General features: G+C 46.6%; 1 protein-coding gene across 1 annotated transcript; it reads right to left on the reverse strand.

Annotated features, from left to right (window-relative positions):
* Window positions 1-14,303, reverse strand: NLRP7 (NLR family pyrin domain containing 7). The gene is given in 11 exon segments (XM_064490028.1): window positions 1-226; window positions 229-282; window positions 285-397; window positions 4,644-4,811; window positions 6,305-6,475; window positions 6,781-6,805; window positions 6,808-6,950; window positions 8,679-8,738; window positions 8,740-8,847; window positions 11,440-11,613; window positions 12,919-14,303. Coding segments are annotated over 11 exon segments (2,532 nt in total). The 3' UTR covers window positions 1-95.
* Between the last annotated feature and the right edge of the window lie 1,199 nt (window positions 14,304-15,502).

The following is a 15,502-nucleotide window of genomic DNA, read 5'->3' on the forward strand; positions in this document are numbered from 1 at the left end:
GTAACTAACGTCTGACAACCTGGTCTTCGTTAACGAGAGGCCTCAGAGATACCAGATGGCCTCCCTCCCGCTTTGGGAGACTTCTCCCAGGGCGCTCAGGACAGGAAGTCACAGCACGAGGACCCGGTGGCTCTGGCATCCTGACACTCGATGGTCAGTGTGGGGCTGCTTTCCTTCACATCCTTCAACAGCCTCTGGATTTCCATGGTTGAGTCGTCTATCTTCACCTGAGTTTCTTTAAGGGGCCACGATTTTGTTTTAAGGCCTCAAAGAGCACCATCACCCACTCCGCCCCAGGGCGTTCTGGCCCAGGTCCAGAGTCTCCAGGCTCCGCTTGCTGCCGAGAGCAGATGTGAGATCCCAACAACCATAAGGAGTAGTGGAACAGCCCCAGAGCCTTTGAGAAAGAACAGAAACCCACCTGCTTGTCAAGTGAGGTCTTACTGAGAACCGACACGTGGCCAAGCAGACTTACTTGATGGGGACCTAGTAGTGAAGAAATGGAAAATACATACATGTGTTTTCTTCATGGCACTGATTTTAGTGACATCAGGACATGCATTGAAGATGGCATAATGGCACTGGAACAAAACAAACAGGATTAGAATAGATAGGACAGAAGGATCAGGTAGATTTGTGACGGTCAGTGAATTCCTCATTGGAAAGATAATGAGAAAAAGAAAGCAAAGGAAAACGCAGAGTGAACGGTTCTGATATAAGGGGGAAGGAGCCAGTGCAGCTGAAACCCAAGCAAGAGGCAGAGCGGGAAGAGCAGCTCGTCGCTAAGTACAGGGTCCACAGGACCCCGAGAGCGACGGCGAAGCCTTGAGAGTTCACCCGCGGCGATATGAGGAGTGTTGGAGGCTTGAAAGACAAGTGCTGTAGCCTGACCTGCAAGTTGATGATCCCTTGGGGTGCTGGGCTGAGAACCAACGCCAGGAAATCAAGAACCCAAACCTGCAGACTAGTTGGGCGACAAGGCAGTAATCCCTGGGACAGTCAGTGGCTCAGACGGCAGCATTTCAGAGGGTGGGGGGTGAGGCAGACAGTCATCTTCCAGGCATCTGGAAGGAGGTGTCTCCAAATGTTCCGAGTGTGAGGTGTGAAATGATGGAAGGACTAGAAAATCAGAAGCCTGAGAGTCAGGGAGTGACTGGATTGTTTCCTCCTTTCCTTACAGCAGCTTGAGTTAATTACACTCGGTAATACGTAATGTTACCATGGCCTCCAGACACCTCTGCTAGACGATGCCTCTGCCAGGGGAGGACAGAGGGAGGCACCATGTAGGGCAGATACAGCTCACGCCAGCTTATATACACCTAGCGAGCCGACTCAAGCCAGACTGACCCCTCAGCCACGTGCCCGTGACCACCGTACCACGTGCACATCTATCCACACACGGGCTCTCTAACCATCCGTGGGCTGCCCCAGGCACGATGGCAGGCACTGGAGATACAGAAAACAGAGTCAACTTCTCTCTGAAAATTGACGAAGAGTAAATGGATGAACAAAATGTGGTATATCCACACGTGGGATATTGTTTAGCCACATAAGGAAACACACGTGCTACAATGCGGATAAACCTTGAAAGTATTATGCTAACTGAAAGAACCCCTTTATAAAAAGCCACATACAAAATACACAGAATAAGTGAATCTTTAGAAAAAGAAACAAAATCTGTGGTTGCCAGGAACTGAGGGGAATGGAGAATGACCACTTCATAGGTAGAGAGTTTTCCATGTAAGAAGACGAAAAAGTCCTGAAGCTAGACAGTAGCAGCGGCTTCCCAACATTGTACATCTATTAAATGCCACTGAGTTGGACACTCGGTGGTTTATCATTCTATGTTATGTGACTTTCACCTCAGTAAGAAAGTGTTTAAAAATATACAGTTCTAGTGATTAGGCAGGACAATACTGTAAACAATTTACTGTTTGTTACAGAGAACAGGTCATGGCTCAATAGATAAAAGACTTCTGAACCCTCAAGACTAGCTTGTTCTCCCCCATAGTAACCAAGGTGAAAAGTGAGTTTTGGCGGATAGCGCTGCAGATTTCAGGGTCTGCATGCTCTCGTCAAAAAAAAAAAAAAAAAAAAAAAGACAATTGAGAACAAAGACCTTGCAGTGGGGAAAAAAAAAACACGAGTGGTTCTAGGAACGGAGAGGCTAGCTGAGTGCTACCCACCAAGGTGAGGAGAAAGCATGCAGTGAAGTTAGGGAGACAGGAAGGGGCTCCATCACAGATGACGGCTGGGACGTGGTAGCAAATATGGACCCACGTGCTCGTCATATAAACATTTGTACAATGAGGCCGGTGAGTTTACAAAGTAATTCACTAAATGCATTAGCTGTGCTGTTATGAGGATAGGTCGTACAGAAGAACCGTCCATTCTGAAAGGAAAAGCTTAGATGTCAGAAGTCACAGCTCGTTAATATCACATGGCATCTGAACCATATTCTGATGTCCAAGTCCCTAGTCAATGCCTTTGCTCTGGTGCTGGGCTCTTGTTAAGTGATCCAGAAAGATGAATTCCAACCTGCGGGTACCATGGATTTTCCTCTCAAAGTTCTACTTCAGGGGAGCTCAAATTTGACTGAATGTTAGAATCAACTTGAATATCCTTTAAAAATTCTGATGCCTGAAACACAGACATATGGGTCAATGGAACAGAATAGACAGCCCAGAAATAAACCCACAGACTTACGGTCAACTAATCTTCAACAAAGGAGGCAAAAATATACAATGGAGAAAAGACAGTCTCTTCAGCAAGTGGTGTTGGGAAAACTGGACAGCAGCATGTAAATCAGTGAAGCTAGAACACTCCCTTACACCATACACAAAAATAATCTCAAAATGTCTTAAAGTCTTAAATATAAGACAAGACACAATAAACCTCCTAGAAGAAAATATGGGCAAAACATTCTCTGACATAAATCTTAGCAGTGTTCTCCTAGGGCAGTCTATCCAGGTAATAGAAATAAAAGAAAAAAAAACACATGGACCTAATTAAACTTACAAGCTTTTGCACAGCAAAGGAAATGATAAGCAAAACAAAATAACAACCTACGGAATGGGAGAAAATATTTGCAAATGATGTGACCGACAAAGGCTTAACTTCCAGAATATGTAAACAGCTCATACAACTTAAGAAAAAACCAAACAACCCAATCCAAAAATACACAGAAGACCTAAACAATCAATTCTCCAATGAAGACGTACAAATGGCCAATAAGCACAAGAAAAAATGCTCAATATCACTAATTATCAGAGAAACGCAAATCAAAACTATGATGAGGTATCACCTCACACCAGTCAGAATGGCCATCATTCAAAAGTCCACAAATGACAAATGCTGGAGAGGCTGTGGAGAAAAGGGACCGTCCTGCACTGCAGGTAGGAATGCAGTTTGGTGCAGCCACTGTGGAAAACAGTATGGAAATTCCTCAAAAAACTAAAAATAGACTTACCCTATGACCCAGCAATCCCACTCTTGGGCATATGTCTGGAGGGAACTCTAATTCAAAAAGATACATGCACCCCAATGTTAATAGACTCTTCACAATAGCCAAGACCTGGAAACAACCTAAATGCCCAGATCAACAGATGACTGGATAAAGAAGATGTGGTATATATATACAATGGAATACCACTCAGCCATAAAAATAGAATAAAACAATGCCATTTGCAGCAACATGGATGGACCTGGAGATCATCACACTAAGTGAAGTACATCAGATAAAGAAGAATACAATATAATATTACTTATATGTGGGATCTTAAAAAAAAAGACACAAATAAACTTATTTACAGAGACAGACTCACAGACATAGAAAAACTTACGGTTACCAGGAGGGAAAGGGATAAATTGGGAGTTTGAGATTTGCAGATACTAACTACTATATACAAAATAGATAAACAACAAGGTCCTACTGTGCAGCACAGGAAACTCTATTCAATACCTTGCAGGAACCTATAATGAGAAAGACTATGAGAAGGAATACATGTGTGTATGTGTATGGCTGGAGCATGATGCTGTGCACCAGAAATTGACACAACACTGTAAACTGACTAATGCCTGGGTCCATTTCCTCCTAGATTTAGTTCATCTGACCAAGAATTTAAGTTCCCCAAGTACAGCCAAGATGCCAAGATATAAAACAAAACCACCGTATATCCTAGTGTTCTTTCTGCTCAAGGCTGAGGGAAAATTTACATTTATGTGACCCAGATTCTCTTTCCATTAGGGTTCTGGTTGCAAAGTTGGGTACATCAGTGGGATGCATCTGACAGACTTGGAACAGAAAAGTGATTCCTAGCTCACCATCCTGTTGGAGCCACTGCACATCCTGGGGGCAGTACCCACCTGCAGTTCCCTGGGTACGGAGCTGGGGCAGATCCTGTGTCCTGATCCCTGGATCCCAGCAGAAGCAGTGTGCTCCTGAAGCCTACTTCACCAGAAGCCATCCCAGTTTATATCCACTCCCCAAGCCCTCTGGCCGACTCTGTAAGCACCCACTCAAAGTCCGCAAGGGTTTGCTCCTAAAACTGGGCCAGGAGTGATACTATTGCAGTTTATATTCCAAAAATTTCAGAAGATTAAATATTTCTAAAACGTCTTAAAAATGAAGAAGAACTACCTACCCCAGACATTTCAGGTTACAGTTTGGCTTCTTCAGAGCTTCACAGAGAAAACACAATCCAGTGGCCGTGGGGTTGAAACCCAGGCTCAAGCTTGTTAGGCTGGAGTCTCCTTGGAGAAGCTTCACAATATATTTGCAGCCATGTCTTTTTATGTTGCAATGACACCGCCTGCAAGGACAGTCATGTGAAGAGAAGTCTGTCATCCCCCTGTGACACGCGCCCCGTGAGGGCGCGTTGCTTTCAGCACTGTGCCTTTTCAGGCAGGCTTGTGCATAAACACATACACATGGAATGATCATTGTTTCTACCCTACCTAGTGGCAGAGAGTTAAACTGGCCTTTGTCCACCATCTTGTATTATGGACAAGCAGACACACGTCTCCTAAGATGGAGATTTCCCTAGAATGACGGCATATCACATAGGTCCAGGGCTCTGGGCTCAGACAGACCCGAGACTGAATCTGAGGCCTCAGTTATTTCCTGCACAGTTAGGTCACTGGGATGCCATTCTCCTCGTCTTATGTTTTATTTCCAGTCCAGTACTGAATCGTCCTGACATAACTGCGGTACACCAAAAGTCCAACGTTCCAACATCATAGTGGCTGTGTTCCTAATTTAAACACTGTAGACGCTCCTACAAGCTTAGACTTCTACAAATCCTCCAGACCACATAGAGGATGGCCCATGGTACAGTTAGGCAGGTCACCTACGACCCACCTGACAGCCTTGTGCCCCAAGCATGGTGTGACAGCAGCAGGTGGACGTGACCAAGAGCAGGTGGGTGGTAACTGGACGAAAGACGCCATGCTTTGTACTGTGTGAGATTCTAAAATTGTACTTGAACCTACAGAGCTTGGGGAGAGGGGCTAAAGCAAAATCTAAAATTAAGTTTTGAAAGCTTACAAAATGCAGGTTTGGTCAAACACTGACTATGGGTATTTAAAATAATGATCGTTGACAATTCAGTTTACAGAGAGGGCTTCATACCTACTACTCAGATGTGACCATGGGCAAGCTAAGTGGCTAAGCTTTGGTTTTTCTAGTTAGCTAATTAGCAAAACTGAAATAAAGGTAACTATCACATGTGGTTGTAAGGATTAAAAAGATCATTCTTGTAAAATTTAGTAGAGTCCCCAATACACATAAATGCTTAAGCATCAGACATATTCTGTTGTTTAGATGCCCAGATCGACTCTAACTTTAAAACGAGGCAGTCTACGCGGTGACATCATACAAGAAATGTTACATTCTTCTAATGAGTGCTGTTGAGGCAGAAACACGGCCTTCTCCTTGCCTCTATCTGCCACTACAAACTGAGTCCTCGTTTTTCCTTTCCAGTCTTAAACCCGCCCATATAACCCAATTGCTGGAAGAAGTAGGTCATGTGAATTTTCAGGATGTATCCAGAACATCAGACCTGAGAACCAACTGCTTATCTCGAATTCTCAGAATAGGAAGAGGCCAGAAAGTCAACCCTGCTCTTAAAAGACACACAAACATTTAACATCTGTTTCTACCTGTTCTTTCCCTAATTTCCACCGAAGTCTTGCCGGCTTCATTCAAGTGGCATTATTAAGTGCTCTTGTTTCTGCCCTGCTTGAATCCGGGCGTGTGTACGTCCACACACCGCACACACTGCACACACAGCCAGCAGGGACTTACACCGAAGTCTGTAGTTTACATTCGGGGTAACTCAGTCCCTCACACAGAATTTTCACCCCGCCATCCCCTAGGCTGTTTCTGGCCAAGCACAGGTGGGTCAGCCTCTGGTTGACAATCAAAGCGGAAGACAGCTCCTTACAACAGGCTCCTGTAAGGTGACAGTTTTCCAACCTGCGAAAGTACCACCTAAGTGGTAAGACATTTCCCCCTCAACCTTCTTGGCTGACAGCCCTTCTTGTGACTTTCCCACGCTCTTTATCTCGTGCTGGTGATCAAAGCCTGAAGGACCAGGAATGACAGAAGGGCAGGCAAAATGCATGAGTCATCTGCCTGGGACCAATATTGGGAACCAGATGTCTGCGTCGGTCAGAAGTCCCAAAGGGGCTGCCCTGTAAGTTCAGCCTCCCCGTCGCTCTTCTCTGTGTGGCCCCAGACCTAAAGCAGAGACGCTCCACGGGAACAAATGAGAGGCTTACGACAACTTCTGGAGGAAGCACGCTGGTGCCTCAGCGTTGCGCACGGCAACTTGACACCCTCATCCAGGAGCTCACTGGCTGTGAGACCCAGGTATTTCAGGGACTGGGTGATTTTGAGAGCTGAGGAGAAAGCAGCCCACCGCTGAGCAGTGTCAGAATAAGATCCCAACCTGTAGGATTAAATGGGGGCAAGTCTTTCTTCTGGGAGAACAGAGACCATTATCAGCTAACTGTGCTTCCCTAAAGATTGTGACCTTGATTCTCACCTCATTCTACTCTAGTATGTGCCAGACCCGGGCCTGAATTATTAGAGTTGATCTCCTTTACTTCTTCAGACGTCTCCACAGCCATTTGATCAATATCCAGCCTCATCTCTAAGAGGAGAAACCCATAATACAATTCTATGTGAAGTTTCACCAGCATGGCCTGGTAGTGCTCACACTTTGTAAACGATCACTTTCCCCAACCTGGATCTGTCCTCATACCACTTAGATTTAAACATGTGGCTCCCTAGGAAAAAAAAACTGATGCCTGATACTCAAAAAGTTCAACTTCATAAGTGATTAGGGCATATGCTAATTAAAACAAGGAGCTACCATGTGCCACTCAGGTGGCTAATTCCAAAATTTGTTTGAGTTCGTGTTGCAGGAATGAGAACTGGAAGCTCCTTCTGCTGATGGAAATCTGAACATGGGGCAGCTGTTTCAGAGAACGCTGAGGCAATCCATTAACCCATTACGCGGGTTCTGAAACTCAGCTGCTCTGGCAGACGTAGATCAGAGTATGCGACCCTTGGACAAGCCTGTCTGAATCATGGCTCTGCCCCTTGATGTGTTCAAAATCTTTACAAGTTACTTAAGCTTTTAAATTTTTCCCCTTATATATACTTTGCGGAGAGACGATACCTTTACGTCAAGCAGACACAGGATACAAGCAATCCGTATACTGTGCCCACTAGAATGTATGTCGTAAGTAAAGTTCGAGTTCTTAAAATTAGCACTTTTCTTTCCTTGGAGCCTAACCTGCAACAAGGATACAATAAATCTATTTAAGTATCTGGAATAAAAGTAGAACATGAAGTGTCTCAAGTCAAGTGAGCAAAAACAGGAGATTCTATACCAGCCGTTTGTCATTCTGGAGCCTGGAATACTGTATCCACTGAGAAGCATCATTTAATCAAACATCATTTATCAAAATGTTAGCATTAATAGATTTTTTTAATTTAATGAAAAGAAGCACTTATCAGAAATTATCCATAATAGTAAGAACTGCCAGCTGTGTCTGGCCCTACAGAAAGCAATTCACATCCCATGTTTCATTCAGTTCTCGAAACCCCAATCTATAGAGGCGGAAACAGCTCAAGATCATATAGGTCATAAATGTCATAGCAAAGATCAGGGCTCATTTCCAAATCCTAAAACCTGTGTCGCTAGCTAGTGCCTCAGGTTGCTACTCAACTGGGCAGGCAGAGGGAATGGTACCCCAAAGATGGAGAGCTCCCTGAGGACACAGGAATCTCTCGAACCAGAAAGCTACCAGGAATTAGGACACTTGATGCTTCTACAGCATCACTGAGTGGCCAGTTAAGGTTGATGACTGCTCTGAATCACAGCAGGTCGGCAACAAGCAGCCTGAAGTCCCATGTCCCTAAGCTAGAAGATAACACAAAATTCTGAGTGTTTCTTTGCATTCAGGGCTCATTTTTCACTGCAGAGGACAGAGCTGGCTGGGGAGAGATTACAGGCTGACACACCATCCACACTCTAGTTGAGAATGTTTCCCTGTTTAGTATGGCGTCCAGTAAGAGCGACCACCCTCTTCTTTCTTGTTCATGCAGCAGCACGATGTAGCTCATAGCATCCTTTCGATGCTGAGAACAGCAATGACATGAGATCTACCTCAGACAATGCACGTTACATCTCGAATGTTTCAAGAGCTCACACAGCAGCAGCAGCAGCCTCATCACTGTGGACACTGCCTTCCAGGACCAAGTCTGTCAGAGGCTTCTTACCAACGAAAGCCAGGCGGAAGTCCCGATAGGCGTCGGCAGGGGAGGTGTTTTTAATCCTAGGGAAAATAGGAAGGGGTTCCATCCTGGGTGTTGCAGATGGCTGGTGCTGTGAACACCAAGCGGGAATGAGAAGTCACCAGTCAAGACAGAGCCGGGGAGAGGTCTAGGAAGCTGCCTTGAAGGACAAGCCAATGGAGTGATAGCTGGAGAGAAGAAAAGGACAGACTCCTAATGGAAGTAGCATATGGCGATGGGCGGGAGATGGAACTGGATGGTCAAGGGCCTGACACACCTTTGTCTTGTACGCTCATGTTGGTCTTCAGAGGAAACATCCCCATGTTTGTTTTTTTTTTTTTGAAACAAAACTTGCCACCCCAAAATTTCTCTTTGGCATGCAGACTATTTCAAGCTGAAAACGATCAAGACCAAAAATACCCAGGACGAACTTTGACCTTCCCGCTAACTTCCTGAGGAACTCGGAGGGGCCGCCCCAGGAGTAGGGCTACCACCACAGGTACCCGCAAAGAGTACGGGCTGGTGTGACGGGGGGGGGGGGACTCGGCAGGGCCTGGAGAGCAGACTCCACTCTGGGTCCCACTGTCTCTGCAGGGCCAAACTTTTTTTTTTTTTTTTAACCAAACGTTTGCTTTTCCATCTCCATGTGAATTGCTTTCCCTTTTGAAGTTCCAAACCAAACCACTGCCCCAACATCCTCTTTTGTCTTTAGTTGAAGATGGCATTTTATGCGAGGATTTCAGCCTTTTGAGGAAGGAACTCAGGCATCTGGGTCTCTCCTGTGTACACATGTTATTAAACTTTTGATTTTCTCACGTCAATTGAATTCTTAGGCCAGCCAGAAGAACCCAGAAGTGTAGAGGAAAATGTCTTCCTCCCACACAATGTTATATTCTTTATTTCTTTTAACATTCAGTTCACATACAACTTTCCCTGCTCCTCAATGCCTGACTTTCTAGTAAGAATAAATCACTTCCTACCATATCCCCATGCATTTGCGTTTCCACAAAGTGGTTTTCATTTAGGCGACAGGAAGTTAGGGTTTGAAAGTTAACAAACTACAGACTCCTTGAAGGTATGGACCATTAAGAGCTGTTTTTGGTGTTTATTTCCCCAATATCTATCATGTCTGTAGAATTTTAAATGGAATTGAAAAAATCTTTAAGTGGAATAGAACACTTAAGTGGATTAGATTTTCTCTAATCAAACTCTGGTCTTCAAGGAATAATTCAGTATAAAAAAAAAATTTCCCAGGACCCGATTGTACCATCTTCTTCAGAATAAGACTCAGTAAACCTCATGTTACACAATAATGAAGCTAATCATGTTTTCCTCTGTATATAGTAAGAACTGACTGGAGAAAGGACTTTTTTTAGGGCCTCTTTTTAAAGCATGTTTAATCCACCCTAATTTGAGATAAAAATCATTACCTGCATTACTGCCTCTCCCACTACACTCTTATGTCAGACCTTCATTTTCACTTGTATTTTTAGAACTTCTTAAACTAGCTTTTATCTGGTACCTCCAAACCTGGCAACTCATCTCCCTGTTGTGAAATACTTTTCTCCCTAAACACACACTTGGTCTTACAACCCTCGACCCTTCATTTTTGGATAATGAACCTTCCCTGTGGCTCATTCAGAAGTTTCAAAGTTCAGTTTCAGGACAGAGAGAGCCGGCATACAGGGGGTGCTCCTGCTCAGAGCTCCTGCCTGCAACTTCAGTCAAGGGAAACAACGACCAAAAACAAATAGGACTACATCAAACTAAAAAGCTTTTGCACACCGAAGGAAACCAACCAAGTGACAAAGCAATCCACTGACTGGGAGAAGACATTTGCAAATGATATGTCCAATAAGGGGTTAATACCCAAACTAGAGAACTCATACAACTCAATATCAAAAAATAAATAATCCAATTTAAAAATGGGCAGAGGATCTAAATAGGCATCGTTCAAAAGACACACCGACGGCCAACAGGCACATGAAAAGATGCTCAACATCACTAATTATCAGGGAAATGCAAATCAAAACCACAACGAGACATCACCTCACCTGACAGAATGGCCACTGTCAAAAGAACACGTGTTGGTTTAAAAGGATGTGCTATTGCTCACCTGCCCATGTGACCCACATCTCGATTTTCTTCTGCCACAACCTACCTTACTCAGACTAAATTTCTCAGTCTGTTCCACACACCAGTTATAAATGCTCCATCAACACATTGTTATTCACGTATTTGAAACTTTGATCTCTGGAATATTTCTGCAATTCCTGCCCAGGTCTCCTAACACGCATGTGACTGTTTTCCATAGGCTGAGTTTCGAATGTGCCCCTTAGCAGACATACAGAAACATCCAAGCTCTTGGCCAGATTTCATAACACGACTTAATGTAGTATGATTCCAACGCACCCCACAGTCGATGTTGTCAAATATCCAAACTCTGTCAGATTTCATGAAAATGACTCAAACATAAAACAGGATTCTCCCACTAGACACATTTAAGGATAGCAACCATTTCATTTCTTTGTATTCTGAGCACCTGGCTGCCTGGAGCCTGGTCGGGCATTCAAATACAGCTCCCACATGGAAAGTGCTTGGGGATCACCGTCGCAGGACTGGCTTCTCCTTACACGACTTTCTGGAGATGACAGGTGACACGGGTTATCTGCTCGCAAAGAATCCTCACCGAGGACTAACTCAGGAAACTTTCTCTCACATCCAGAAACTTCAGATTCTTGTTTGAACTGAACACAGAGCAGAGACCTGCCCGGAAATGAAGAGAGTGATGGTCGTGCTGTGACCGAGGAGGAAGGAGAGACAAGAGCACCTGTGAAAAGGACATACGGGAAAAGTGCCAAGAGCTGGCAGGCTGTCCTGAAAAGGGAACCGTCAGCAAAATGAACTGAAGGAAAAGGCCACCTGCTGAATGGGAGACAACGTTTGCACATCCTATGTCTGATAAGGGGTGAATAGTCAAAACATATAGAAAATTCGTACAACTCAATAGAAAAAAAATGGATTAAAAAAGTAGGCAGAGGACCTGAATAGACATTTTTCCAAAGGAGATAAACAAACGGCCAACAGGCCCATGAAAGGGTGTTTAGTATCACTAATCAGGGTTATGAAAATCAACACCACAATGAGACATCACTTCACAGCTCTTATTAGAATGGCTATTATCGACAAGACAAGAAAAACCAAATGTTAGCCAGGGTGTGGAGAACAGGGCACCCTTGTGTACTGTTGGTGGGAATGCAAATTGGTGCAGCCACTATGAAAAACAGTATGGAGGGTCCTCGAACAATTAAAAACAGAGCTATCATATGATCCAGCTATCTCACTTCTGAGTATTTATCTGAAGAAAACAAAATCACTATCTGGTAAAGATATGTGAACCCCATGTTCATTGCAGCATTATTTACAATAACCAAGATATGGAAACAATCGAAATGTCCATTGATGGATGAATCGTTAAAGAAAATGTGGTACATGCACAATGGAATATTACTCAGCTATAAAAAAGAGGGAAATCCTGCCATTTGCAACAGCATGGATGGACTTTGAGGGTGTTATGCTAAGTGACAAGTCAGATGAAGAAAGACAATTACTATATAATCTTACTTACATGTGGGATCTTTTAAAAAAATAAAAGCTCACAGATGCAGAAAACAGACTGGAATAGGTTGGTGGTTGCCAGAGGTTGAAGGGGGACAGGAACAAATGGGTGAGGTAATCTAAAGTTACAAACATCCAGTTATAAGATAACTAAGTCCTGAGATGGAATGTACAGCACAGTGACTACAGTTTAAAACAAAAGTTTTGAAAGACTTGGTAGGGAGGGAAATTATATGAAATGTCTAGAGTGTCCGGAGCCCCTTTCCCACATGAAAACTGTAACACTAAACACTAAAACAAAGTAAGCTTCCAAAGCCTCCGTTCCTAATCTAAACATCACGTTTCCCATCTTCAGTGGTGAGCTGCAGGAAGAAATTTCAGCAATAAGAAAATTCTGACCCTAAGACACAGAGAGTATGAAACTGTCCTCTTCCGAACAGAGCATGGGATGAGGCTAAAGATGGAAAAATTAGTGAAAAGGGAGTTCTTACCTCTCAACCTGAGTGTCTGGCTTCAGCGCAGTATCGTTCTCCAGGAATATCCCCTTGTCCACCTGCAGTGAAACTTTCTCCAAGTTTTGACAACGTTTAAGGCAGAAAGAAGACTGCATCATTTCAGATGTACTTGTCAAGTGAATAGAAATCTCCTTGACCTGGGCCACTGCCTCCTTCACAAGCTGCTCGTCCTGAGACTCGTAGAGACAGTACAAAACCTCCTTCGTGTCCGCCGTTGAGGAGCAGGCTTTATTCCCGTCGGACACTGATCTGCATTTCAGTAACTCCCGCTTGACCTCTGTTGACACTTGGCAGCCAAAGACCGTCTCCAGCGCCTTGGCTCCCTTTTCCCCGGGGAGGCCAAATAAGAAGCACCCCACCTGGGTCAGGGCGGGGCTCTTCAGCCTTTCTTCCCCGGACAGCAGCTGCTGAACATCCCCAATGTCCCAGCTGGGGCTGCTCTCGTCCTCCTCCTCCTCCTCCTCCTCCTCGTCCTCCGCCTCCAAAGCACAGAACGCGGCGGCAGGAAGCTGCTGGACGCTGAGGCGGACGAAGGAACAGCAGCCCCCGTGGTCTTGGCTCTCCTGCAGACCATTCCTGTCCAGGAGGGGCCGCAGGGCGGCCTCCCCCACCCCAAGCCTCCGGAGCTCCTGCCCGCCAAACACAGACGTCTGCGCCCAGGCGCCCTGGGCAGCCAGGGGGCCCGCGGCCCGCAGCGCCGCCCGGAGGCCGCGCCCGGGGCGGCGGCGGAGGAGCGGCAGGCGCGGGGCGGCGGCGGCGGCGGCGGAGGAGCCGCAGGCGCGGGAGGCGGCCGGGCGCGCGCAGACGGGCCCGCACGCGGCGGGCGCCGCGCCCACGCGGAGCAGGCCGGCGCCGCCCCCCAGCGGGTCCGGAGCTCGCGCGGCGCGGGCCTCGTCTGCCGCGCGCTGCGGGAAACGCGCCTTCCTGTCCGGCCCCGAGAGCCCCTCGACCTCCGCGAGGAGCGGCTGCTCAGCCAAGAGCCGGGGCTGCCGCGGGGCCCCCGCGCGCGTGGTGGCCGGCAGCGCGGCCCTGGGAGCCCCCTGCCGCGTCGGCGGGCGCCCCAGCGGGACGGGCGCCGGCTGCCGCCGCCGCCGCTCCCCGGCGCCGCTCAGCCCGTCAGAGCCGTCGGCGAGGCGCGGGGCTCTCCGCGCCCGGGCGAGCGCCTCCGGGCCGGCGCCGCGCGGAGCCGGGCGGCCCTCGGCCGGCAGCTCTGCAAGCGTGCGCGCGCCCCCGCGGCCGAGCGCCCCGCAGCGCAGGCGGGAGGCGGGGCCCGAGGTCTCCGCCGCGCTGTCCCGCGGCCAGTCCAGCATCGGCCGCTCTGCCAGCGTGGTTCTGCCAGCGCCCGCGGGACCGTGCTGCACCATCGTTGAGTGGCGTTACCTGGATGGGGGTTTGGGGATTCAAGACGGATACCAACCTCTGGCTTCTCTGGGTGATGCTGTAGTAAAGATCACCACCATCTCCTGGCCAAAATACATTCTTCCAGAGAGAAGAAAATTTCTCCATTGTGTTTCCCTCTCTCTCCTCTTCACCTTTATGGTAAAGAATGGGAGAGAGCTGGGGTGCCAGTGGTTATACTCAGCTGGAAGACGCACATTCTAAAGGACCAGTGTCAGGGAGGAATGTGTGTTCTTCTGCCCTTTTAAGTTCTTCTGGCTGGTCTAAGAATTAAATTCACATGAGACAGACTAACAGGAGAAAAATCAAACAAAAGCTTAATAACATATATAAGACAGAGACCCAGGAAGACAGGAACTCACCAGTATGGCTGAAGCCCTCACCATGAATCCCATCTTCAGCTAAAACGCTAGAGAATGTTGAGGGGCGTGGTCTGGGACTTCACAAGGGAGCAAGGAAATACACACTGAGATGCAGAAGCAAGTGTTCAATAGACATGTTTTGGGGCCACGCAGAGACAAGGAGGCACAGAGTGGACTCTGAGCTGTAGGTCCTACTGCGTTCTCCCACCACATGTAGCCCACGTTCTCCGCAGACATCTCCGGTGGCAGCTCTGTCTTTTAGGTAGCTAAGGCGAAGTCAGTTTCTTCCGGAGTCTTCTGGGCCTTAACTCTTTTCAGCTTGAAATAATCTGCACGCCAAAGAGACATTTTGGGGTGGCAAATTTTGCTCCTCTACACCACAAATGAGGAATCCAAGAAGAGGAAAATGATCTTGCCCACTATCAAACACTGAACTTGTACCCCTAAGACAGGAGCTCCCCACCTGGGTTTCTCTAACCTCTGAGTCTCCTGTGCCTCTCCCAGCTTTGGGCTCTCTAGTCTTTGCACTGCATACACTTTGTTAAATCCATGTGGATGAAAGCTTGACCCACAGGGTTGTTTGTGCTTCCTAGATGAGACATTATTGTAGATAAAGAGAATTTTAAGTATTCTTGAGCCTACTTTATTTTTATCATGGTAAAATATACATAAAATATTTAACCACTTTGGGGGTGGTGGTGGGAGGTAGTTAGGTTTACTTATTTATTTTTTTTGGAGGAGGTACTGGGGATTGAACCCAGGACCTTGTGCATGCTAAGCATGCGCTCTACCACTTGAGCTAC

The sequence above is a fragment of the Camelus dromedarius genome, chromosome 9, assembly GCF_036321535.1.
Source record: "Camelus dromedarius isolate mCamDro1 chromosome 9, mCamDro1.pat, whole genome shotgun sequence".
Taxonomy (NCBI): Eukaryota; Metazoa; Chordata; class Mammalia; order Artiodactyla; family Camelidae; genus Camelus; species Camelus dromedarius.